General features: G+C 40.4%; 1 protein-coding gene across 1 annotated transcript in view; it reads left to right on the plus strand.

The window, feature by feature from the left end:
• Positions 1–19,568: 19,568 nt before the first annotated feature.
• Positions 19,569–27,512, plus strand: part of Smarca5 (SNF2 related chromatin remodeling ATPase 5) — a 35,443-nt gene continuing 27,499 nt past the window's right edge. Inside the window, exons 1-3 of the mRNA XM_020174689.2 lie at positions 19,569–20,197; positions 23,381–23,455; positions 25,911–26,077. Of these exons, the coding sequence (XP_020030278.2) occupies positions 20,018–20,197; positions 23,381–23,455; positions 25,911–26,077 (422 nt within the window). The 5' untranslated portion in view covers positions 19,569–20,017. The remainder of the gene's footprint in view (positions 20,198–23,380; positions 23,456–25,910; positions 26,078–27,512) is intronic.

Raw genomic sequence — 27,512 nt, forward strand, 5'->3', positions numbered from 1 at the left:
AACAAATTGCCTGAAAATTCAGCAGCTTCCAACCACAATATGCATTTATTTTCTCACAGTTTCTGTGGGTCTGGAATTTAGAAGCAGCATAGCTGGTGGTTCTGGTTGGAGGGCTCCCCTGAGATTGTAGCCATGACGTCAGCCAGGGGCTGCAGTCATCTGAAGGCTCAACCAGGGCTGGTGTAAACTCGCTCTGTTCCCACCATCACTCCCACACAAGGCTGTTGCAGTACCTGACCCCATGGGTCCCTCCTTTGGTCTGCTAATGTCCTACGTTGTGGTATCTAGATAAAAAGCAACCAGAAGACCAAAAGTCATATGTTTTCTCTCATATGCGGACTTTAGATCTAGGGCAAATGCAGCAATGTGGTTGGACTTGGTCACATGACAAGGGGAGAGCACATATAGGAGATATGGGGATAGGTAGAAAACCCAAAACATGAAAGCGTTGATGTCCCCACTCCAGAGGAACTAATACAGAAACCTTAAAGCGACAGAGGTCAACATGAGAAGGGCATCAGGAACCAGTGTAAAGATCAGTTAGAGATGAATCAACTTGGGTTGTAACACATTTGTACATGAAAGCAATGCTAGGAATCTCTCTATCCTTAACTCAACTAGCAAAAACGCTTTGTCCTCCTTATTATGCTTATGTCTTTTCTTCAACAAAATTAGTGATAAGGGCAGAACAGGACCCACCTGGAACTGAGGGGGGGAGGGGAGGAGAGGCTGGGGGAGGGGGACGGGGTGGGGAGGAGAAATGACCCAAACAATGTATGCACATGTGAATAAATGAATAATTAAAAAAAAAAAAGCAACCAGAATATTCCTATGGTTTTCCTACTATTGTATTTACAATGCAAACAATTCAATATGAGACAAAAACCTGTAAAGGCTTGAATTATAAAGTAAACATTTGCCAGGTGCCAGTGGCTCACGCTTATAGTTTGGGAGGCTAAGATTGGGAGGATCTCAGTTGGAGGCCAGCCAGGTCAAATAGTTCCTGAGACCCTATCTCTAAAATAAGCACAGCAAAATGGACTGGAGGTGTGATTCAAGGAGTGGAGCACCTGCTTTGCAAGCATGAAGCCGCCCTGAGTTCAAACCTTAGTCCCACCAAATTTAATTAATTAGTTAAAAAAATTAAATAAACCTTCTGTAACAGGTCATACCATTGTTTAGGAAAAGTTGGCTTAGTCCAAACCAAAATTCGTTGAAACCCAGTAAAGTAGGTCCCAGACTTGAGTCTGGTTACTTGTCTTAGTCCACTTGGGCAGTTACAATAAAAAGCATTAGGCTTGTAATTTAAAAACAACAGAACTTTATTGCTCACAGTTCTTGGGAAATCCAAGATCAAGTTGTCAGGAGAGTCAGTGTCTAGTAAGGTCCTTTCTTCATAGATGGCACCTTTTACGTGTCCTCAAATGCCAGAAGGGACAAATCAGGTGTCTCTGGCCTCTTTGTTTTTTTTTTTTGGTAAGACTGGGATTTTGAATTTGGCTTTGTGCTTGCAAAGAAGGCACTCTTGCCAGGGGCCAGTGGCTCATGCTTGTAATCCTCGCTACTCAGGAGGCAGAGATCAGGAGGATCGAAGTTTGAAGCCAGTCTGGCCAAATAGTTCACAAGACCCTATCTCGGAAAAAAACCCACCACAAGAAAGGGCTGGTGGAGTGGCTCAAGGTCTAGGCCCTGAGTTCAAACCCCAGTACTGAAAAAAAAAAAAAAAGCAAGCACTGTACTGCTTGAATCACACCTCCAATCTATGTTGGACTGGTTATTTTGGAGATGGGGGCGTCTCATAAACTATTTGCCCAGGTTGATCTCAAACTGCAATCCTCCTAATCTCAGCCTCCCAAGTAGCTAGGATTACAGGTATGAGCCATCTGTGCCTGGCTCCTCTAGCCTCTTTTATAAGGACATTTATCCTATTCATAAGGGCAGAGCCTTCAGGACCTAATCACCTTCCCTAAGCCCTGCCTCCTAACACCACTACAGGGTTAAATTTGAACACATGAAGGGGAGAAGGTGCAGACATTCAGACTATAGCAACACTTCAGGAAGAATTCCATAAAATTAACCTAAAACAGCAATGAGATAGCTAAAAAGGCAAACACAGGTTTGCTTTGAACTCTTATTTAACTCTTTATTTTTAGAGACACTGGTATGCATTTTTATCTTATACTATAGGTGACGTTGTTAGATTACAAATTCTTAAAAAGGCTTTTAATAGATTCAGATATTTATTATCTGATTTGACTCCTTCAACTGTTCAAAGTCAATTAAGGCAATCCCCACATAAAACTAAATTACTATTAAGACTCAGCCTGGGTTTTTCAAAACTCTAAAAAACATTGAGTAGAATAAATTTGGTGGGTCTACTTTTGGTGCAGTGTTTAGGTTCCATGAGGACTAACATGACATGCACTGGCCCTATTTGTTATAACATACTCAAGTTATAATTTTATTTTTATTCTCCATCTACCTATGTCCCAATATCCTGATAATTAATTTTTTGATATTTCCAAAGGTTTTCATCTCTCCATCAAACAACACTGAGAAGTTAACAAGTTCTAGCTATGGTCCCATTCAGCAGAAACTTCAAGAAAGTTGTAAAGGATTAAAACCAACACACTTGATTTTGAATTCATAAGTGCCAAGTCATTACAGAGAAGAAACACACAGTCACATTTTTCTTTTGTGAAAGTGGATACTTATCCAATAATATCCCCAAGTGTGAGGAGTTGTTTTATCAGAATTCAAACAAGCTTACCAGGTATTTGAATACACTCGTTTTTGTTATTTTTAAACTGCTTGGGTTTCTGTGGTAGCTGGCCAGATCTGATTCCCAGGAGCTCAGTATTGCCTGGTAAAACAGAGGACTTTATTGTGTGCACCCAGATAAGCATGTGTCACCCAGCCAAGGAGGCTCTGCATCTTCTTGTCCTTAACAGTAGGCCTCGGTGCCTGGGCCTCTTCTGCACGCTGCCTTGCAGCACAGTTGACATGCCTCTGTCGTTGTGCTTGATTTTTCACTAATTTCTCTTTTGAGTCTGTGGGTTTTTTCCCTTATCATTCCTGTGCTTAAATTTCTCCCTCACGAAAGAGCTAGGAACACAGCTTCTATTCCTTGTCCTTTGTAATTGTGTGGCTTGAAGCTGGAACAATAGATCTTAGAGGCTGCTGGGAACTCCAGCTCTCAGTGGGGAGGCAAAGGTTTGCTCCACAGGCCCAAGTCTTTCCTCAAGTTTCTGGTAGCTGAACTCGGTCACTAGTAACAACACCTTGTTATTAGTGAGAAAGAGGGCTTTCCTCCCTTTAACACTGGTCACTTCACATCCTTCCACCTGTCACTGAAGAAGAGGAAGCTACGGTCTCTAATTCAGACCTTTCCCTTCCCCATTTTTTTTCTTTTGTGGTACTGGGGTGAACCCAGGCCTTCATGAATGCTAGGCAAACACTGAACCACTGCACTACACCCAAGCCCTCTTCCTTACTCCTAAAAATCTCAGAGGCCATAAACACCAGGGCCAGTTCTCAAGCTAACATCAGGCATACATGATTGTTTTTTCTCCTCTAAGACTTAAAAAAAATGATGATTCCCAGCTGGGAGCTTAGCTTTTCCTACTTATTTCAACCTAGTAAAAGTCATCTTAAAATTATGTCAGACATAGTGTTAGGTAAAATGTAGTGGAGGCCTTTGGTTCAGACTGAGCTCCAGCCCTCAGCCTAACAGACCAAACCAAAAAGGAGATAGTCATGCTGGAGCTCCACTACATGAAGCCAAAACCACGCTCTTTCATCTTCTGGGAGATCAGGAGAAAGAGATGAGAGTCAAACCCCCAAACTGGCCGGTTTTAGCTGATAGGATAAAGAAATGCTCTGAGATTAAACTTTACAAGTAACTTTGAAACAGCCAATCTACTTTTTGCTGTCTTGTTTCTAATTTCCTTTCTCTCTCTCTTTTTTTTTTGGTGGTACTGGGGTTTGAACTCAGGGCCTCAAGCTTGCTAGGCAGATGCTCTCACACTTGAGCCACTCCACCAGCTTTCTGTTTCTGATTTCTTCAGTCCTTTTCTGTCTATAAAACTTGGCTCCTTGGAATACTCATTCTGTTTTATGGAATTATATGCTCCCCAATTCCAGAATAAATTAATAAATAACTCCCCACTGAGAGCTGGTGCTTCCAGCAGGCTGTAAGGTCCCAGCTCCAAGCCACACAATTACAAAGACAAAGAATAGCAGCTGTGTTCCTAGCTCTTTTGTGAGGGAGAAATTTAAGCACAGGAATGAAAAGCAAACTTTAATCAGTAAAATTAAAATTTAATAAAATTTTTTTTTGTTAAATTTTTAAAGTAGTTATAATTTTGTCCTTTGACAACAGGAAGTAATAATTTGATACAGTTTTGATACAAGTTTATTTCAGTATATAAAGCACTATGGCTCCCTTGGGAATTGATGAAACATAATTATGAATTAAGTATATTTTAATCAAACATCATTTGCCTAGAAATTTATCTATTCAACAGAAATTTTAACAGAAAATTGAATTTTGGGTACTTTAGAAGTAGCAGTTTTGTTTTTCATTGAAGGTTACCTGCTCCATGTTTAAAAAAAAATCATTTTGTATCTTTGTTTCTAGGGTTTTTTTTTTCCCCCTTCTTGTTCTCAGTTAGTTTTAAATAATCATAGCCTCAAGGCCAGAACAGTGCAAAGGAAAACAACTAAACATTTTTTTATTTTAATTTTTTTTATTAGGATATATCTGTTGTACAGAGTGGATTCATTGTGACAATTCCAAATAGGCTTACATTGTACATTGGTTAGATCACCCTCACCATCTCTCCCCTTCAACCCCCTCCTTGCCCAACTTAAAGCAATTGCAAGAGGTTGAAAACTAAACCTTTTATTACTGTGTAGTCTAGTGTCTTGTCACAGGGCTTACACAAGACAGCAGTTTATTTCTCCTGTAAGTGAAGCATGAGAAATTGCATGATCCCAGCTGCCACGGTGGCTCACTCTTGTAATCCTAGCTACTCAGGTGGTGATCAGGAGGATCACAGTTCAAAACCAGCCCTGGGCAAATAGTTTGAGTGTCCTTAAAGGGCTGGTGCAGTGGCTTAAATGGTAGAACACCTGCCTAACAAGCATGAGGCCCTGAGTTCAAATCCCAGTACATCTGAAAAAAAAATTCCATGATCCTTTACCACATGACCATGCCTGACTGCAAGGGAAGATGGGAAATGAAGTCTTTATTCAAGATGGCCACATGCCTGGCTGAAAGGAGGACATACTAGACAAGGGTTGGTGGACAGCAGTCTGTCATCACACAGACTTTCTTGGATATAGAAATTATAGAAGTAGCTTCTTCCACAATTTTATTTATTTACGTATGCATACATATGTATATACAAAATACACACAAATGCATTACACACAGAGTCAGCCTTCTGTATCTCCCAGCTCTGCATCCCAGCCTTCCACCACTTTCAAATCAAAAACATTCAGAGGCAAACGTTTTGTTGTTGCTAATATATACCGTGTAGTTAAGTTGATGAGGATGGTGTGTCTGTACTGAACATGTACAGACTTTCTCCCTTGTCTGTACATGTCTAACCAGCACCGTAAAATAACTATTAACATTATATTAGGTATAATAAGTAGTCTAGGAGATGACTTAAATATGGTTGGATGCGACTAGGCTATATGCAAGTTCCACTTCATTTTATGTAAGGACTTGAGCATTTGCAGATTTTGGTACCTGCAGGGTATCCTGGAATCTATCCCAGTGGCTAAAAAGGGCCAAATGCATCCATGTATGTAAATCTTGCACAACTTATTTAACTTTTCACTGAAAATAACCTCAAGGTATTTGCATATGGCAAGATAACATTACCATTACATAGAAGCAAGCAGAATTAGTAAGATAAATTGGGTGATTTTTTTTTCCTTTTGAAGGACCACATATACAAACCAACTACATATGACAATAGAAATTTGATCTGTGGCCCCTGTAGCAACCAGTCTGAAATGCTGTCTTAGTCAATTTGCCCTGCTATAAAAAATTACTGTACAGTGGGTAGCTTATAAACAACAGAAATTCATTGCTCATTGTTTGGGAGGCTGAGAAGTCCAAGATCAAGCACATGTGGTGTTTGGTGAGGACCCACTTTCTTATTTATTTATTTATTGTAGGAGTGTGGTTCAAACTCAGGGCTTCATGCTTGCAAAGCAGGGGCTCTACTGCTTGAGTCACACCTCCAGTCCATTTTGTTCTGGTTATTTTGGAGATGGGATCTCACAAACTACTTGCCCAGGTTGGCTTTGAACCGCAATTCTCCTGATCTCAGCCTCCCAAGTAGCTAGGATTACAGGTGTGAGCAATTAGCACTAGCTCACTTCCTTGTTCAGAATGAAGTCACAAATGCTTACCCAAACCAGTCACCCAAGATGCCTATGTCCACCTCCTGGCTTCTTCATGTCAATAATCTCTAATCAGAGCATGATACCATATAAACAGCTTCTTACTCCTCTCTCTGCCACTTGTCACCACTGGTGATTGTAGCTAACTCCACTGCTATGGCCAGCTTTGAATAAACAGCCTGTTTTCATTTGAATAACTTTCATTTATTTCTTACTTTTAAAAAATTGTCAGCTCTGAGGTATAGCTTTTATCTTTTACTCTTATGTCATTTGATCTCACTGATTTGTTGTACTACATATTGGCTGGGAGAGTCAACACTGCAAAACACCTGGACTAGCACTTGATACACAGCATGCAACTGACAAACATTAGTCAACATCAACTATCACCACCATCAAAATCATCAGAATCCAAATCCTCTTTCATCTAGACTCTTACTACTTTGTGTACCTTGTATCTTTGTGAGTTCAAAATCAGCATTCACCGCTGGAGGTGTGGCTCAAGTGATAGAGCGCATTTCTAGCAAGCTTGAGGCCCTGAGTTCAAACCCCTGTATCAGCAACCTCTCCCCCTGCAAAATCAGCATTCCAGGATAAGTGTATGCTTTATTTTTCTACCCTGAAGATTGTGTATAGTGTGTGTGTGCAAAATTAGCTAAAACTGTGTTAATTAAAATTGCATGACTTCTTTCTCTTTCCATCATGTCTTATAGTGCTTGCGTTGGCCATGAAACCACGTCCTTCAGACCAATTGTGGCAGCAGTGGCTGTGCTGAAGGCTTGTGTGGTCTCTGATCAAAAGATTCCCAAATTCTTTGTGTACTGCATGGAAGCATCCCAGGAGAACTCCTGGATATAGTAAGGGAGGTAAAAGAGTTCATTGAAGATAAGGGGAAAGGGATCACAAAAGCAATGTTGGCCCCATCTGGCCAGGTGGCACAGGTAGGTTGGAGAAGCAGGAAGCAGAGAGGGAGTTCTCTCTGTGTCAAGGCTTTTAAACTGCAGATAACCTAGCGGAGGGGAAAAACTTGGGCGGTTCCTGAGTGCCAATATTCAGTGAGTGGGGAAGGGTTTGGGTGGTCCCAGGCTAGGGTGGGGATTGGGCCAGGGTGTGATGGATAGTCATGTTTTTAATCTAAGGGATAATGGAGGGCGTAATGACCTTACAACAGCAAAGGTTACCCTTGGGCTTAAATAAGCAGTTTAGCATGAAAGGTGAATAAGTTGCATTGTGTCCAAAGTGTCCAGGCATCTTTCCCAGCTGGATTCACCCCTGCATCTCTGCATCCTCTCATCCCCGCCCCAGCTCTCCGTGAGAGTGCTTAGGTCATCCCCCTGGGCTGCTCCTGGCAGGTGGTGACAACATGCTCGTGACACTTGGGACTCCTCTAATGAGAGACTTTGGCATGAGGGTGTCCCATCAGCCTGGTCATACATTTCTTACAGCTCTACTATCAACTGAAATCCCTTCTTAATAGCCAGTCTTGTTATGCCTTCCCTCGTCACTCTCCTGCTCCCTCCTGCTATCCTTAACTTGCATTTCTCTCAATAAATCTCTTCCCTGCCTCGCCCACCCTGTTTTAGTGTCTATTTCTACAAGAACATGGAGGCAATATATAAATAAAACACAAATCAGCTGTAATGTATCATTGCAATTCCCACCTAAAGGTTCTGACTTGGAGTCAAAGTGCTTAAGATATACTTCTTTTACAAAAGAAATTACAGTATTATAAATAACTATAAATTATGAGTTTAACTATAAACTCAGAATTAAAATTCATTCTGTTTCCAAATATGGTTCACCAATTCTTATTACTGAAAGTACTGTAAAAGAAGAAAATTGGATGGTAGGCAATTTGAGGTTTACACTACTAAATACAGGGATTACAAAAGTAGTAAGAGCAAGCACAGTGTCTTACAAATCCTAATTACCAAGCTCTCTGTTCTGTAATTCCTTACTCTCTTACAAAACAGTACATGGATGCCTCTGCAATAGTTTGGATATCATTTGTGCCCTGAAAGTTCAGTGTTGGAAGCCAGTTACCAGTGTGTGGTGTTGAGGTGGTGGGACCTTTACGAGATGGGACTAGGACGGGTGGTTGATTGGGTCATGACTGCCATTGTGAAGGGATTAATATGGTACCTGGAGTGGGTTGGGTCTCAAAGGAGTGGATTAGTCCCCACAAGAGCAAGTCCGTGTAAAAGACCAAACCCAGACCTCCCTATTCACTTGCCTCCTATCTCAGCATGAGACAATGAGTGTAGGCTCTCTTATGCACTCCTGTCATGTAATACCATCTGCCATTTTGTGCCATGGTTACAAGGTCTTGATCTTGGGCATTTTAGCCTTCAAAACTACGAGTTAAATAAATCTCTTTTCCTTCCTTATAAATTATCCAGCCTCAGGGATTTTGTGATAGTGACAAAATGGACTAAGACAAATTATTTTTTAAATTTCTGTTCTTTTTTATGTCTGAATGTGAGACTTCTAAAATCTCCACTTCCACTAGCTAGATGCTGAAGTGACCTGACTTCCTATGGCAAACCAAAAACTGTGGGGGTTTTTGCTCTTACAGAATGATGGATTTCATTATGACAGTTCCATGCTCCTACACAATGTACTTTAATCACCCCCATCATTCTCCCACCTCCCCTTCTCCTTCCCCCCAAAATAATCTCCCACTTGGGTTCTAGTGTTTTTGCTTGTTTATTCATTTGTATTTAGGCTCTAGATTGTGTATATTAGAGAAAATAGGTGCTATGCATCTCTCAGAACTTATCTCTTTGTGTGTGTGTGTTTGGTGCTGGGTCTTGAACTCGGGGCTTCGTGCTTTCCAGGCAGGTGCTCTACTACTTGAGTCACTTTACCAGCCCTTTCTAAGCTTATCTTGCTGAACGTGATGATCTCTAGTTCCATCCATTTTCCTGAAAATGACATAATTTTATTCTTCTTATTGAGTATTATGGCTCAATAATACTCATTGTGTGTATATGCCACATTTCCTTTATCCATTCACTTGTTGATGGGCACCTAAGTGGATTCTATCCTGGGCTATTGTGAATTGTGTACAATAAACATTATTGCAGATGCCTCTATTGTACGCTGACTTACATTCCCTTGGTTAGATGTCCAAGAGTGGTACAGCAGGTTCATACATAGTTCTATTTTTAAGTTTTTGAGGAAACTTCATACTGATTTCCAGAGTGGCTGCACTAATTTACATCACCACTAACATTGTATAAGGATTTCTAGACTGCCCCACATCCTCTCCACCATTTGTTGTCTGTTTTCATTTTGCTCTGGTTATTTTGGAGATGGGGTCTCACAAGCTGTCTTCCTGAGTTGGCCTTGAACTGCTACCTTCCCAATCTCTGCCTCTTAAGTAGCTAGGATTACATGCATGTGCCACCAGTGTAGGGCTTATTGTTTATTCTCTGATGACAGTTGTTCTGACTGGGGTAAGGTAGAACCTCAATGTCATTTTCATTTGTTTTTCCTTTATCACGAAGGATTTTACATAATTCTTCAGTTGTCTTTGGCCTTTTGCACTTCTTTTGAAAACTTCAATTCATTTGCCCATTTATTGATTGGGTTATTTGTTCTTTTGCTATGTAGTTGAAATTTTTATATATTCTAGATATTAACCCCTTGCCAGATGTGTATCTTGCAAAGATTTTCTCCCATTCTGTAAGCTATCTCTTCACTCCGATCATGGTTTCCTTTGATGTGCTGAATCTTTTAAATTTGATGTAATGGCATTTGTCATTTCTTGCTCTTATTTCCTAAGCTTCTGGAGGTCTAGTCAGGAAATAGCTGCTTGTGCTAATATCTTGAAGTGATTTTCCTATTTTTTTCCTCTAGTAGTTTCAGAGTTTCAGGTCTAACATTAAGGTCTTTGATCCCATTTTAATTGCTTTTTGTACAGTGTGAGAGATAGGGGTCTACTTTCAGTCTTCTACATGTGCATATCCAGTTTGCCTTGCACTATTTGTAAAAGAGGCTGTCTTTTCTCCAGTGTATGTTTTTGGCACTTTTGTTACCAAGAAGATGGCTGTGACTATGTGGGCTTATTTCTGGGTCTTCTATTATAATATAATAGAATATATTCCATTGGTCTCTGTGTCTGTTTTTGTGTCAGTACCATGTCATCTTTATTTCCCTGGCTCTGTAGTAAAATATGAAATCAGGTATTATTCTTTTCACTCAGAATTTGTCTACTAAGGGTGCTTCCATATGAATTTTAGAATTGTTCTTCTATTTCTATGAGGAATGGCATTGGGATTTTGATGGGGATTGCATTGAATCTGTAGATTGCTTTTGGTAGTATAGTCATTTTCACAACATTAATTCTGCTTTCAGCAGTACAGCCATGTTCACAGTATTAATTCTGCTGACCCATGAGCGTGGGAGGTCTTCCATCTTCTATTGTCTTCTTCAATTTCTGAAGTCTTTCATCTCCTTGATTAAGTTTATTCCTAGCATTTTTTTTCAGTTTATTGTGAGTGGGATTATTTTCCTAATTTCTTTTTCAGCATGTTTTTTTGTTGGAATATGGAAAAACTAGTGATTTTTCTATGTTGTTTTTGTATACTGATACTTTACTGAAGGTGTTTATCAGGTCTAAAAGTTTTCTAGTGGAATTTATAAAGAGTTTTAAGTAGAATAATATATGCAAATGGGGATAATTTTACTTCTTCTTTTTTTATTTGTACCCTTTTTCTTTCTTTCTCTTGCCTTATTGCTATGGCTAAGAATTCAAACACTATATTGAATAAAAGTGAGAAAAATTCCTGATATTAGGGGAACTATTTTCAGTTTTTCCTCATTCAGTACAATGTTGAATATAGGTTTGTTAGATATAGGTTTATTATGTTGAAATGTACTCCTTCTCTTTCTTCAGGGCTTTTGCCTGAAGGGATGTTGGATTTTGTTAAAGGCTTTTTTTCTGTGTCTATTGAGATAATCATAAGACTCTTGCCCCTGATTCTATTTATGTGCTGACTTACATTTATTGATTTCCATATTTTGATGCATCCTTGCATCCCTGGAATGAAATCAGCTTCATCATTGTGTATGATCTTTTTAATGTGTTAATTCAATTTGTAAGTATTTTATTAAGATTTTTTGGGCTGGATTCCAGTGGCTCACACCTGCAATCCTACCTACTTGAGAGGTTGAGATTGGGAGGATCAAGGTAAGAGACCACTCCAGGCAAACAGTTCACAAGACCTCATCTCCAAAATAACCAGAGCAAAATGGGATAGAGGTTTGGCTCAAGTGGTCTATAGTTTTCTTTGTTCTGTTCTGTCTTTATTTGGTTTTTTGTTTGTTTGGTGGGACTGGGGTTTGAACTCAGGGCTTCATGCTTGCATAGCAGGTGCTCTACTGCTTAAGCCACACCTCCAACCCATTTTGCTCTGATTATTTTTGGAGTTGAGGTCTGGTCTTAAACTGCTATCTTCCCAGTCTCAGCCTTTCAAGTAGGGAGGATGACAGACATGAGCCACTAGTGCCCTTATCTGGTTTTGGTGTTAGAGTAATACTGGCTTCATAGAATGAGTTTAGTAGCATTCTTCCACTTCCACTTAGACCCTGAAGTGACCTGGCTTTCTACAGCAGAAGCAAAAGTTGTGTTTTGTTTTGTTTTTCTTTTGAGACAGGGTCTGGGTATGTAGCCCAGGCTGGTTTCAAACTCACAATCTTCTGCCTCATCCTCCTGTGTGCTGGGATAATAAGTGTATACCACCACATACAGCTTAGCTCCTCACTTGAGAACACAATTCAGTCATGAATGAAAATAGAAAAATGAGACTATTGAAAAAATGAGGGTAGGGGGATAAAGAAGGATGATGGAGGGGGCGAATTTAACTAAGATATAGTGTAAGCACATTTGTAAATGTCACAATATACCCCCAGTACAACAATAATATAATTTTAAAAGAACACAGTTCAGTGGGTCTACTGACTGATAACAGTCAAGGGTTTCCCCTTACATACCCTCTGTGGCACTTACTGTATAAGGAAGATCAAGTTCCACACTTGTGAAGATCATCTACTTTAAATCAGAAACCAAAAAGAATTTTTTAGAACTTATACATGTGAACTCAGGGCTTTGCTTTTGCAAAGCAGGTGCTCTACTGCTTGAGCCACACCTCCAGCTCATTTTGCTCTGGTTGTTTTGGAAATGGGGTCTGGAGAATTATTTCAGACTGGCCTTGAACCGTGATCCCCATGATCTCCGTCTCCCAAGTGGGTAGGACTACAGGCGTGAGGTACCAGTGCCCAGCCTAATTCATTTCTTTTGTGATTAATTTTTATAGAATGATATCCACATGCCTAAGTGTAAAAGATCACATTTTCAAACGACTGAGAGCTCCAGTTCTCACAAAAACATATTTCCAATAAAACTTAACTGAACAAATGCCACATGAAATTGAGTTTAAAATTGGTGTTTCTGAAGAAAATTGAAACATGAGTGAAACTGAAAGGATCATAGTGCTTGAATGGCACCCTTCATAGGTTTTTCTATAAAGACAATTTACTTTCTGTGACATAAACAGACCATAAACATATGCAGGAGATGCCAGCACCCACTCACTCTTCTAAAAGAATCTGTTTCCAGTTTCTGCTCAAGACATGGGCTATGCTTGCATTCAGTGGCCCAATCTCTGCTCACACATCATAAATCTGGAGTGGGCACCTGATCTAAACTGATCTCATCTGTCTCCCAGTCTTAGGCACTGGTAACCTATGAGCTATTAAAACACACAGACAAATGGAGGTGAGATAAAGTTTTGTTAATCTTAAGCACTATTTCCGAGAACTAGGTTTTTTGCTTTTGTTTCTTTCTTGTTTGTTTTGGCAGTACTGGGATTTGAATTCAGGGCCTCGCACTTGGTAGGTAAGTGCTCTACTCAAGCCTTTTCTTTTTTCTTTGCTCCTACATTTATTGTTTCCTTCCTACTTACTCTGGGTTTGTTTTTGCTTTTATTTTTTACAGATTTTTGAGGTGGAAACCTAGATTTAAGAATTTGCCCTTTTTAGAATATGAGCATTGAGTGCTAGAATTCCCCTCTAAGCACAGCTCTGCCTGTTCCACAAATTTTGACAGATTGTATTTTTTCATTCAGTTTAATACATTTCAAAAAATTTTTATTGGGATGTCCTATTTGGCCCATGGACTATTTCAAAGTGTGTAATTCAGTTTTGAGATGTTCTTTGAAACTTTTGCCTACTGGCTTCAAGTTTGATTCCATCATGTTTGGATAATACACATTGAATGATTTTAGTTCTTTTAAAATTGTTGAAGCTTATCTTGCTATAGTTTCTGTGGTTTTTTGAAAAGAATGTGTATTCTTCTGTTGTCACTTGCAGTATTTGACAAATGTCCTGTAGATCCTGTTGGGTCATGGTGTGGCTGAGTTCTTCTATATCCTTGCTGATTTTCTACCTTGTGGCAATTATTGAGGGATCCTGTAGCCCCACATACTTAAGGGTTTGTTATGTCTCATTTTAGTTCTGTCACTTTTTTTCTACACGCATTTTGCCTCTGTTGTTTGGTACAGACACATTTGGAATTGCTGTTTTCTTGGTGGACTTAAACTTTCATCGTTACATAATTTTCCCCTTTGTCTCTGGTAATTTTCTTTGCTCTGTAGTCTACTTTACCTCATAGTGATATAACCATTCCGGTATTGTTTTAAGCAATGTTTGCATGAGAAATATCTTTGTATATCCTTACTTTTTAGTAACCCCCATTTCTTATTCTTTTTTTTTTTTTTGTGGCACTGGGGTTTGAACTCATGAGCCTCATCTTGCTAGGCAGGTGCTTTATTACTTAAGAGTCTCTACCACCAACCCAAATCTCTTTTTTTGGTGGTATTGGATTTTGAACTCAGGGCCTCACACTTGCACTCTACCACTTGAGCCACTGTGCCAGCCCTTTTTTGTGATGGGCTTTTTTCAAGGTAGGGTCTCTCAAACTATTTTCCCCAGATTGGCTTTGAACCTCGATCCTCCTGATCTCTGCCTCCTGAGTAGCTAGGATTACAGGTGTGAGCCACTGGCACCTGGCTCCTTCCTTCCTTCCTATCATTTTTATGTTTACTCACATGTGTAAACATTGTTTGGGACACCTTCCCTCCTCCAAATTTCTTAACTGTAGTTTTAATTATAATTAATGCTTCCAAAAACACTTCAAGAATGATAGTTAGAATTTAACTTTAGAGGGAAAACAAAGCAAAAAGCCCCAAAATACTTGTATCATACTATTTGCATTCCTAAAAAATGGCTGGTGGACTGGCTTGAGTGGGAGAGCACCTACTTAGCAAGTGTGTGGCCAAATTAAAAAAAAAAAAAAAAAGAACAGGGTTAATGCTTCTCTTGAACTAAAATCTCCACACACTGAAAATGACCTAGAAGGGAGGAAAGCTCTGAAAAGGATAAAAACACGATGTAATGCTTGGCATTGGGTATGGGAAATTACCCTTTTTAGATACTCACAAACCCAATTGTTGGGTCTGGGAACCTGCAGGACAGATGAGTGAGTATCCCACCCCCCACGGAGAGCATCATGAGCCCTGCACCCTGAGAAGGAGTTATAAATCTGCATTCCTGTTCCCTAAACAGGAGATACAGGGTCTTATAAATCTGCCATGGAGCTGATAAACAAAATGCTCTCAAGGTTGTCCCCCTCCCACACCCCATTAAGGGGCAAACAGATCCACTCATCTAAGAGAGCCCACATGTGAAAATCCACAGCCAATAGAAAAAACCCACCTAACTGATAGATACCCTAACCCAGAGATAAAAGCATCCATAAAAAGCCCCAGTCTTCACCTGAGCAGGGAGCCACCGGTTTCTGGGCTCCTCTGTACTGCTCCAGCTGCAGCCTTTCCTTTCTCTCTGATAAATCCTACTTCATGTACTGCTGGCTTTGGCTCAGTCAACCAGCTGCCTCACCAGCCAGTTCTCTGGCCTGTGAAGGGAAGAACCTTGGACCACATTTCACACAAGGCAGGCAACACAATGTTTTACTGTTGCCACAGCATTTTGAGGCTTTCACAAAATAAAATGAGTTTGCAATGAAGAGAGTGGTAACATTGTTACATCCATCTGTCCTTGATAAAACTTAACTCCTCTTACCATTCACCGCCATGACTGCTGAGGAGTCCTGCTTCTTTGCAATCTTTTATCATGAGGCAACATTTCTTTGTTCCATGGTTTGGTACAGCACATGCAATTCTAACACTAAATCTAGCAACACTAAATCTAGGAATTTTTGGAGTATACAATGTGTATTTGTGTAATTTGAGATAGAACACTAAGGATTTTACATTACAGCACTCTGATGCTGGGAATATGGCTAAAGTACTAATTCCTTCTCTTGTGTTCTCACTACCATTTTAAGTACTTTTAAAAAAACTAGCCTCCTCTTCCAACTAGACCCTGACCCTTAGGTCTATGATTCACCAGGATAAAAATACCTAACACTTGAGCCCAGAGCTCCCTATATGTCAGGCACTACATCAAGCATCTTCCATCCATTAAGATGTTCTTGACATCATACAAGAACATTATCTTAGTATAAAGCTGAAATAAATTAATAATAAAAGATGAGAAAACTCCATAGACAAGTGGCTCACTCCTGTAATCCTAGCTACTTGGAGGCAGAGATCAGGAGGATCATGGTTCAAAGCAAGTCCAAGCAAGTAGTTCCTGAGACACTATCTTGAAAATACCCACATAAAAATAGGGTTGACAGAGTGGCTCATGTGGTAGAATGCCTGCCCTGGCAAGTGTGAAGCCCAAAGTTCAAACCCCAGTACCATTAAAAAAAAAAACCAGAAAACTGCTTTCAAATACATGTAACTTGTGTGCATTCACACTAAATTCCAGAGCTTGCCTTGGAGTTGAGTTTTGTTTAACTCCACAAATTATTCTTAGCACTACATTAATTCTGTAAGTACGATCAATTCCAGAAGTAGCAGTTTTAGCTTTTGAAAAACAAGTCTTTGTGATTTAGCCCCAAGGTGAGTACTGCCATCTGCCTAACACAGCTCATTCCTCCATGGCCCAGACATCCTGCTTTTTCTGTGGCTCCTCCTAGCCCCCCTCTAGTTCTATACCCTACCCAACCTCTCTTTCTCTGTCCCTTATGTTAGGTTAGTTGATTTGAACATTTGTTTTCTCTTTCTAGCTTCTTCTAAGCATCTTTCTCCTATAATTTTCTCTTTCAAACGCTCATATGAGAAAATAACATATAAATGCACATGTTAAAAAGACAATTGTGGGAATGTAAATTAATCCAGCCACTAAGGAAACCAGCATAGAGTTTCCTCAGAAAATTAAAAGTAGGACTCCCATATGATCCAGTCATATCACTTATGGGCATAGACCCCCCAAAGTCAAAGTCAGCTTACGCTGTATACCCATGTTTAGTGCAACACTATTCACAATAGCCAAATTAAGGAATCAGTTTTGGTGCCAATCAATGGATGAATGGATAAAGAAAATGTGGTATATACATACAATAGAATTTTACTCAGCCATTAAGGAATTATGTAGTTTGCTGGGAAATGAATGGAACTGGCGATCACATTAAGAGATATGAACTAGTCTTACAAAGACAAGTGTCATGTGTTTTCCCTTATTTGTGGAAGCTAGGGGAAACAAAACAAGGTCATGAAAGTAGAAGAGGGAGGTGAAAGAAGAAGGGGGAGGGTAAGAAAGAGTAATAGTGGGGTGAATATGACAAAAGTGTATGTATGTATAGAAGTGTCATGATATATTATGTACAATTTAACACATGCCAATCAAATATTAATAACAAAAGACAATTGTTATTTTGGAATCAATATCTATATTTATTGTTTTCCTTAATTAGTTATCACTCAAGATCTTCATGTATATCTTTGTATATTTTATACATTTACATATTTTAGGGTTTACAAACCAACCCAAGAATTCTATTTAGAACTGTAAAGAATGAAGAAATGGGTCATTCTCATTTGCTCTCTCTAGATAGAACCTGCTTTCAGTCTATTAAAGTATATTCCTTTCCTAATAAACTTTACCATCAATTTGACAAAAAAAGAATGAAGAAATACTCTATTAAATAAATGTTATATTCTTTCTACCTAATGATGTAAATATTTTTCAATATATTTATTTGACAAGTATTTACTGTGAATATGTCAGGTACCACACTAGACACTGCCTTCTTACCCTTCTACACAATATTTTTTAGTAAAAAATTTTTTAAAAATTAAAAATAAATTTTCTTACAACAGGGAGATGTTGGTTAAAGGATATAAAGCTTCAGCCATTCAGGATGAATAAATTGTGCAGATCGAATGTGCAGTAGTTACTATAGTTAATAATCTAATACTGTATATTTGAAATTTGCTAAAAGAGTTCATCTTAAATATTTTTAACATGCACACAAGATAACTAAGAGGTGATGGACAGGTTAATCAGTTTGGTTGTGGTAATTATTTCCCAAAATATCTCTATAGGAAAATATCACAACACACACCTTAAATACATACTTTTTTTTTTTTTTTTGCAGTGCTGGAATTGAACTCAGGGTCTTGTGGTAAGAGTGCTCTACCTCTGAGCTACATCGCCAGCCCATACAATTTTTTTTGTCAATAACATCTCATAAAGCTAGAAAAAATTTAAGGTTTTCACAATACAATAAAATGTATGTCTATTTTAGGAAAAGAAATGCAGACAAAAGTTCGGCTAAACAGACGAACGACAATCATTTTCATTTCTTCCACGGATATACTCTCAAATAGCAGTTTCAAACTGCTAAAAAATGTTTCAGGTAACACTTTACAATGAACATTCTTCTACATTAGTGGTTGTTAAAGGTTAATAGTTCATTTTGTGGGCGTATAATAGATAGATCATACCTTTGATGTTGGAATCTTGGCTTTTTGCAACTGCTTAGGAAGACTATGAGGAAGATGGGTACCTAACTGCATACATAGATAAGCATTTTTTATAGTCGCACATGTATTTCTAAGGGAGGGCTTTTTCCCTATCAACTCTGATTAAAGAATTATCGTTTGATTAGTTAAAACACTTGCAACATATTTGTGATATATATTCAAAGGAGTCCTTTCTGTCTGTAGTTAGACGTTTGACTCAAACTCTTGAAAAGTCTCCTTTAACAAACACTGATCGAATCCCGGGCGTGGGAATGAGAGAGGCCTTGCGTGGGAGGGATGAGCAGAGACTGCAGCGTGGGCACGTGTTACCAAGGAGGACACACAGGGACCTCCGGCTGCCTCCGGGGCGGCCCAGGGCAGGGACAAAACAGGAACTTGCTCTTGGTCATCTCTTGTCTTCAGCTGTTTTTTCATTTCTATTAGCATACACCCATCGAACAGGGGGGATTCATTGTGCCAATTCCGAACAGCCTCACCTGGTACATTGGCCAGATCGCCCACCATCTTCCCCCTAGCCCCTCACCTGTCTTCACCTGTAGATATTCCTGCTTCGCAATCACGTTGTCTAATTCGCTCAGCTTCTGGTGTATTAATTCAGAACCAACATCATCTAACTCTGTACCTAGGGGGAGCAGAGAAGGACGGCTGACGTAGATAACGTGCACAGACTTAAAACACAGACGCATTCGTTCTTAAGACAGCAAAACAGCGTGAGACGTCACTTGGGGTAATCCAAACGTCACGCCTTACAGCGAGGGTGGCAGAGGTGTGACGGCCGAGCACGGCTGGACCTTCACGTTCAGGCAACGCAAAACCTAGCTAAGTGCGCAGCACGTTCCGCAGTTCCCAGCCAGGCCCACAAGACTCGGCGGCGGCGGGGTCGCCGGCGGGGTCGCCGGCGGCGGCGGCGGAGGCGCCGGGCCGTTAGGAACGCGTGTAGCACGGCACTCACGTCACGCCAAGGAGCCGACGCGCTCCCTCCAGGCCCCGCCCACTCGGCGCGAGAGCCGGCTTAGAGGTCCGAAGGAGGAGGGGCTAAGGAGAAGAGGAGGAGCACGCGCATGCGCACTTAGGCTCTAAAGACACCCATTCTCCGCTCCAGAGCCCGCTGGAGATACGAAAGAGGCGGGGCTAAGGAGAAGAGGAGGAGCATGCGCACGCGCACTTGGGTGCAGCCTAAGCCAACTAGCAATCTCGCGAGGGTTGAAAGTCGGTGGCGTAGGTAGTTGTCCTGGATGCTGGGGAGATAGATGCTATCGTCCAGAGGAAGAGCAGGCGAAGTGACTTCTCCGCCTCGGTCTCTCTTTCGCTTTCCTTTCTCCTCCCCCAACTCTCCGCCCTCCTCTAAGTCAGCCCGCCCTCTCTGACCTCAGTGACCCGCTGGCCCCGCCCACCCTCGCCGACGTGATTCCCGCCGTGAGGTAAGCGCCGGTCGAATCCCGAGTCCCGCGGAAGCGGAGGACGGCGAAAGGGACGCTGCTGGGGCCGGGCCGAGGCCCGTCGCGAAGCCGCGGCGCGGGAGAGCTTCCGGGTGGGTCTCGCTCCTCCATCAGCCCACTGCGACGCAGTCACCGAGGCCTAGGCCGCCTCCATCCCTGCCGCCCGGCCTCTGGCTGCAGCGGTGACGCAGACGGAACATCATGTCGTCCACGGCCGAGCCTCCGCCGCCCCCGCCTCCCGAGAGCACGCCTTCCAAGCCCGCAGCCTCGGCGGCCGGCGGCGGGAGCAGCGGCAGCAGCAACAAAGGCGGCCCCGAGGGCGTCGCGGCCCAGGCGGCTGCGTGTGCAGCCGGCGCCGGCCCCGCGGACACCGAGATGGAGGTGAGCGCGGGGCGCGGGGATCGCGGGTTCGGACGCGGCGCCCTTCCATCTCGCATCGGAAGCCGGCCGCGAACGCGTCGGGTCCCCGCGCTGTCCCCACTCTGGGCGCTCTCGTGCGTCACCTCCCCACGCGGCCGCATGCACCGCGTTTTGGCCCCGTTCGCGAACCTTGCCAAATTCTTGATGCCTTTATTCACCAGATGTTCCTGATTACTCTGGCCGAGGGGGGCTCTCCCCCCACTAGATTCCCATCGTCTCCTCCTGCCCTTGTGTTTAGGTTTCAGTTCCCACCAAACTTCGGGAAGACGCGCAGATGCTGCCTAGGGGTGGGGTGCAGGCGGGGTGGGGGCGCATCCCAGGGCTGGTGGCTCCCCGGCGGGGCGGCATCTGTCGGTTCTGGGCGGAGACAATGGCGAGGGCTGGAAGGCCGAGTGCGCAGTGGGGATGAGCGGGGCGCAGCTGCTTCTGCACTGCTCCCCTGGGAGGGAAGCGGCCGTGACAGTGGGGGCAGCTGTCTTGGATCCCCACCTAATTTGGAGGGGAGGGCGTGTGGATGGGATCGGGGCGGCTGGTGGACTTCTAGTCAGCGTAGTGCGCTTCCTCTTTTTGGACTTTGGCCTTTAAGAAAAAAATTGGTACATCTTGGCTGTTGAACCTTGTAGGGCCTGGGTTGGCCAGGGAATGATGGTGACAGGGCTGTGTGGGTACAGAGATGGAGGAGCAGCCAGGCAGGTCTCTCTGGAACGTAGTGATGCTTCCAGTCTTTATTCTTGGCCTTCGATCTGCTTTGAGATTTTGTAGTCCCAGTCCTAAGCTTTCTGGGGTTTGTCATCCTTAGAGTGAAGGTAATACAGCCCCCCAAAATGAGCCTTAATGCAGACTTATCGCAATAGGGAAGCCTTTGGCTCAGTGCTTTTATTTGGGCGGCTTGGGTGAAGTAGCGTGGTATCTAGTCTTCAAAGTAACTTTGGCTGCTAAGAGTAGGGTTTCAGTGGAATACTCTCGGTATTCTGCAGTTTTCAGTGACTTGAGATTTGTTTTGAATTGAAATGTATTCAGTGTTGCCACCCCTCCTCCCCCCAAGGCTGTAAGGGTTCTTTTGAATTACTAGGACTGTTTAACTTGGGTTCCTTCTCCAGGCTTAAGGGGATCTGAAAACCCGTGACATTAAAAACAATTGTGTGTAAATGGACAGTTCCCTTCAAAGAGGTGGGTAGATGCACCTCTGCTTCCCAAAGGGTCTGCTATTCAAATTTGCCTTGCTTAAATGTCAGAAAGGAGAGTAATTTAAAGCGAAAGCTTTGACTTGCTATTTTTAAGTTAAGGTTTAATATGAGTATGAGTGTGTAACTGCCATATGAAGTCAGTGGTATTTTGGAAGTCTTCTGATGAGTGGAGCCTGTGATAGAGCTCAGGTCTCCTCCACGGTGAGCTTTCCCCACACATTCTGCCCTGTCGTGTACTTTTTTTTTTTTTTTTTTTTTTTTTTTTGTGGTGCTGGAGTTTGAACTCAGGGCCTTGAGCTTGCTAGACAGGCGCTGTACCACTTGAGCCACTCTCCCAACCTCTGTCATATACTTTCAAAACTTGCTTGGAAATTTCACTTACTGAAGAACGAGTTATTTTTATCTCAGTACAGGAATATCAATAATTTTATTTCTTAATTATTTTTGGCAGCACTGGGGTTTGAAATCAGGGCCTTTAGCTTGCTAGGCAGGCACTCTAATCTCTGGAGTCACTCCACCAGCTCTTTTATTTCTTATGAATTCATCCTATTCACTCCTTTTGTTTTTTTCTGTTCACTTTATAGTGAGTTTTTGTTTTGTTTTTGATCTTTTAAGATAAATTTACCCATAGTCTGTTCTTATTAACTGAGTTACTGAGATTCATTGATTAGCAAGTAGGTTTGAGCACATGCATAAGATATCTGATGATCTTAGTCTGTGCAGTTGGAAAAAAAGGTATTTTTAAATGCCTCTTATTTGAAAGTAGAATTTAAGGTGAGTTTTTCCAAAATCAGAAAATCCAGCATTTGGAAGTTTTTTCTGACAAAACTGATTTTCTCAGAAATAGTAGTTAACCTTCCTGTGCATTTCATTAACTTTTTCTTGTTGCTTCTAGTAGTAATAGGTTAAGAAGCAATCTTAGTTTTTAGCTATTGCTGTCTCTGGCAGTATTCAGCTTATTTTCATTCATCCATATCTATTTATTGAACTGGCAGACAGCACATTATATGCTAATAATTGTAAACTATGGAAGAAATAGTGGCTACTGTTGGAAAGCACGTTTTATTTTTGTACTGTGTATTTACCTTTAGTGGTTTTCTAGCAGGAATTTTGTAAATTGGACTAGGGCTGTGGCTTTGTCACTTTTGCATGTGGTAACCAGAGAGCTTAAGAGTTCACTGGTGCTTGAAGTCTTAACAATGTTAGACTTGAATTTAGGTCTTAAGCCCTTGCTCTAGTACTGCAGCAGAACCTCCCCCCCAAACTTTTTAATCACTATTATAGCTTTGTAATAGTATGTGTTGACAAGCACAGATTTGTACATCATTAATGAAAATTTTCTTTGTTCTTATTTTTTTTTATGAATGAGTGGAATTTTTCAGTGTAAAAAATTATTGCTAATTTTTGTTTGTAGTACATGAATGCCAGGATGAATATATTTGTAAGAATAGAATATTACTAGTTTAGGAATCAGACTGTAGTTACTAGTATTGTTTAGGCTACATGATACATTTTAAGCAGTACTCTGGATGATGGAAGTAGAGTGACTACTACCTTCCATGTGTACACTCGTGCACATGCAGTAGATCGATGCAATTTTAGGGAAGAAAGGGAAACTTTTCACATTTCATACTACTTAATTTGGTTTCATAAATCCATTAGAAAAGATACATATTTGCCCATATGACTTGTATTGAAAGAACGTAAGGTGATTTTGATGATTTTTTGTTTTAATCTTAACTGTAGTTATAGAGTTTACATAATTGGGTCAAATGGGTTGTTATCCCCATAGTATTTTATTCTCTCCATATCAGCTTTCCAGTCTGGTGAGACATTTAAGTGTCTAGGGAGTTTGGAGCGGTAATACATTATTTACAGTGTGTTTTATTCAGAAATCGGTATGTAATGGTGAGTGGACTATTCTTGAACAATTCCACGTTTTTTTCCTTCCTACCAGGAAGTATTTGATGATGCATCTCCTGGGAAACAGAAAGAAATCCAAGAACCAGATCCTACCTATGAAGAAAAAATGGTATGTTCTAGATATGTGAATAGTCTATAAAGAAACTGTTTCTAAGATTAAATGTACTAAATATGTTTAGTTTTTATAGCATACAAGTTGATATCTACTTAAAACTTGTATAATGTGGGGGTTATAATTTATTTGTGTAAAGCAAATAGAAATAGTCAAATTTATATAATGTGATGTAATTACCCAATTATGTTAACCACATCTTTAAGATTTTAGCACCCAAAGTGAGGTGAAGACCTGGGAAGTAGTTATTTTCTGTATGCGTAGCAATGTGCTCTGGTGGTTTTAAGGAATAAGTGCTGTGCTCCTTGCCCACAGCATTCTTACATTCCTGTTTTTTTACTCTTGTCCATCCTTATTTCTTCCCTTTTTCCCTTCCTCCTTCCTGATAGGTAAGTGTTCTACTACTGAGCCATACTCCCAAGCTCACGTGTGCATCTTTGCAAAAAGAAAATACGACATTATACTTCATACCTTAAAGACCTGAATCATGTCCCGTATCTTCTAAGCAGTGGTAACCATGACTTGACTTAACCAGTAATACATACAAAGAGCTTTAAATTTAAATTCAGTTTTAATGCTAATAAAAATGGCTGACAATGCTTACTTTGTATCAGATTCTTTTCTTAGTGCTTTGTATGGATTAAGTTATATTGAAATCTCTTTTTTGTTGGTGCAGTACTGGAGCTTGCACTCAAGGTCTACACCTTGAGCCACTTCACCAGCCCTTTTTGTGATAGGTATTTTCGAGATAGGGTCTTGAGAACTATTTGCCCTGGCTGGCTTTGAACCTCTGTCCTCCTGTTTAGCTAGGATTACAGATGTGAGCCACTGGTACCCAGCAAAATTATATTGAAATCTTAAAAAGTGAAAATGTTTTAATTAATAACACTGGTGCATAGTATGTTCCTTAAATGTACTTTTGTTTTTCTGGTGGTACTGGGGTTTGAACTGCCTGCCTGGATAGGCAAGTGCTCGTCATTGCAAGTATTTTTGAATCTTTTAAATAGCTTCAGAATCCTAAAGTTGTGATACATATTTTTGTATACATTTAAGCGTGTCCATACAGAAGTGGAGGAGTGGCCCAAGAGGTAGAATGCCTGCCTAGCAAGCCTGAGGCCCTGAGTTCAAACCCCAACATAATGTATAATATATATGCCAACACAATATAAATTATAATTTAAGATAGGATTTCTATTTCATATGTCATATAAATGCCTTTTATTTTGTTGTCAAACTTATTTTTAAAAATATATTTGTAGTGCTACTTTTTTGGGGGGTGGGTGGTACTGGGGTTTGAATTAAGAGCTTCACACTTGTTAGGGAGGTGCTCTGCCACTTGAGCTACTCTGTTAGCCCTTATTGTGTTGGGTGTTTTTGAGATTAGGGTCTCTTGAACTGTTGTCCGGGCTGGCCTTGAACTGAGACCCTCCTGATCTCTCAAGTAGCTAGGATTATAGGCTACTTGAGAGTACACTCATACTTTTGTCTTGCAAGTCTACCCTTGTATGCTTCGCTTGTCTTTTCCCCATCACCCTAGTTCTGTATTCTTGTATTATTGAGTGGATTGTTTTGTGGACTTCTTTATTTTCCTTAAGATTTGTCTCTTCCAGATTTCTCTCATGTTTTTACAGAATAGTATCTCTTACACAAATGCAGCTCTAATCAGGGCTTTTAGTGGTTCTTTACAGTGCTTTCATTCTTCATAAAGCCTTTATTGGAACTCTTTATTTCTCCCAAGTTTTTTAGTTTCCCTGCTTCATTTCCTTTTGTGACATCATGACTTTCATTTGGTTTTTCTTATAAGCCAGCTCCCTTCTCATCTGCTAGTTCCTAACTGTAGCTGAGTCCCACTCTCCACTCTTCATTCTTAAATAAATCCAGGATGCTGAGCACTAACTACTTCAGAAAACTAAACTGTAGTGCTGATTGGTGCTATACAGATTTATGATTCTTATTCTCTTGAGCGTTAAGTTTTTATTGCCCAACAATCCTATTTAGCCATTTTAACATTTGACTACTTTAATGAATCTTTCTTACTCAGTTTCTGCTACACCCTTGTTTTCAGTCTGCTTCCACAAAAAAAAATTCAGGCCTATCTTTATGTGCTTTCTATTTCCAAATGTGTGTATAGTCTCTGTTGTCTGTCTTATGTCACTTCCTCCTGTCTCAGAGAAAGAAGTTAGTCCAAGTTTATTTTTGCAATCTCCAGTTGATTTCTTTCAGGTCTCTGTAGCTGTTTTAAACATTTCTGCTTTTTAAGATCTGTTAGTTTTTTTATTCTTTCACCTTTTAAAATCTCAAGTCATTTTTATTTTAACCTTCTCATTCCCTCAGACATCAAGGTACCCTCCTAATAACAACATTAGTTTTAGTTGCTGAGTTCGTCATACGGGAGGTATGTTGAAACTGCTCTCTAAAGTTTTGATAAAATGTGTGTTAAAATTTTTTGCAGCAAACTGACCGAGCAAATAGATTTGAGTATTTATTAAAGCAGACAGAGCTGTTTGCACATTTCATTCAGCCTGCTGCTCAGAAGACTCCAACCTCACCTTTGAAGATGAAACCAGGGCGTCCACGAATAAAAAAGGATGAGAAACAGAACTTGCTCTCAGTTGGCGAGTGAGTAATAAGTTTACACTTCATAGTTCAACCAAATTTATTTTTGATAATTAGAAACATAAAATCATTTAAAAATTACTCTATTGTAGTTTGGATCCAGTTGGCTTAGCAGGATGTAGCCATAAGTGTATTAAGTATTTCATAACAGGTATAATACCTTGTATTTTATACTTTATGGATCTTAACAGCTACATTGAGTATGGAATTTAGAGACGGCCATTCCTTAGGGAAATTACACATGCAGAGGTTAACCATCAACTCCTAGAAGTAGGTAGAATAATCCTGGGTTACACTTGGATCTGATTTGGGTTTGTTCTTGTCTCCAAACCATATACATACTTAGGGGTGTTATTTTATTTGAAGTATGTGCTGGTGGATGGAAAATTGTGATAACCTATGCCATGGTAGTTGAGGATTTTTGTTAGATTCTTTGTTGTCTTCCTATAAATTGAGTTGTCAAACTATATGCCATTCTTGGGCAGTTATTGACAATAACTTGTAACTTGATGGAATTTGTAAATTCTTTTGTGCTAATTGAACAAGATGTTTAATTAATAATAGATTTAGAGCAGTTCTGGCTCCCTGAAATGACTATAATTTCCACTGAGAAGTGGAATATAATTATATATAAGGTTGTCTAAAGGAAGAGATTATAAATTGATGTTAAGTTCACTAAACATGATGTTCGTCTGGAGGGGCTTGTCATCATAGCATAATTCTTGATTTTATTTGGGGTATTCTGCTTTTCTAGTATATCTTGTTACCCATTGTGTATAAACAAAGTGCTGTTTTAATACTTATAAAACTTTTAAGAGACAACTTTGCACTTTGGATGTATTTAAATTGTTTCATATGTGAGAAGCTCCCAGCTACTTGAACATACCAGTGTCATGCTAGAAATGATGGAGAGGGAGAGTATAGTATTGTTATGGAATGAGCAGTAGATTATGAAAAGAAGTACTTCGTTATTTCAGTAAAGATAGACTGTAGGAAATACATAATAAATTCTTCAGTTTGATCTACTTATTAAATGGTGTTATCAGGGAGAAAGAATCTTAGATTTCTTTACTCTTCAAACCACCAGAAATGAAAAGCTAATTATGTAAAGTAATTAGGGTGATAGTATAGTCCTAAATATAAGGATATAATGCATTTTCATTGAGTTATTCCTGGTAGTATTCAGTGATGCCTCAATTTTAAGCCATAAAATGCCTTTCAGCTTTAATCTTAGGTTTTACAACCATAATAACTTTTTTTTATTTAATTACGTTTTGAGGACTTTTTGAACTCAGGACCTCATACTTGCTAGGTGGGAGCTGTACCTGTTACTTGAGCCACTCCGCCAGATCTGTTTTGTGTTGTACATTTTTGAGATAGGGTCTCATGAATTATTTGCCCAGGCTGTCCTCGACCCTTGATCCTCCTGTCCTAGTAG

This window comes from Castor canadensis, chromosome 9 (genome assembly GCF_047511655.1).
Source record: "Castor canadensis chromosome 9, mCasCan1.hap1v2, whole genome shotgun sequence".
NCBI classification, from domain to species: domain Eukaryota; kingdom Metazoa; phylum Chordata; class Mammalia; order Rodentia; family Castoridae; genus Castor; species Castor canadensis.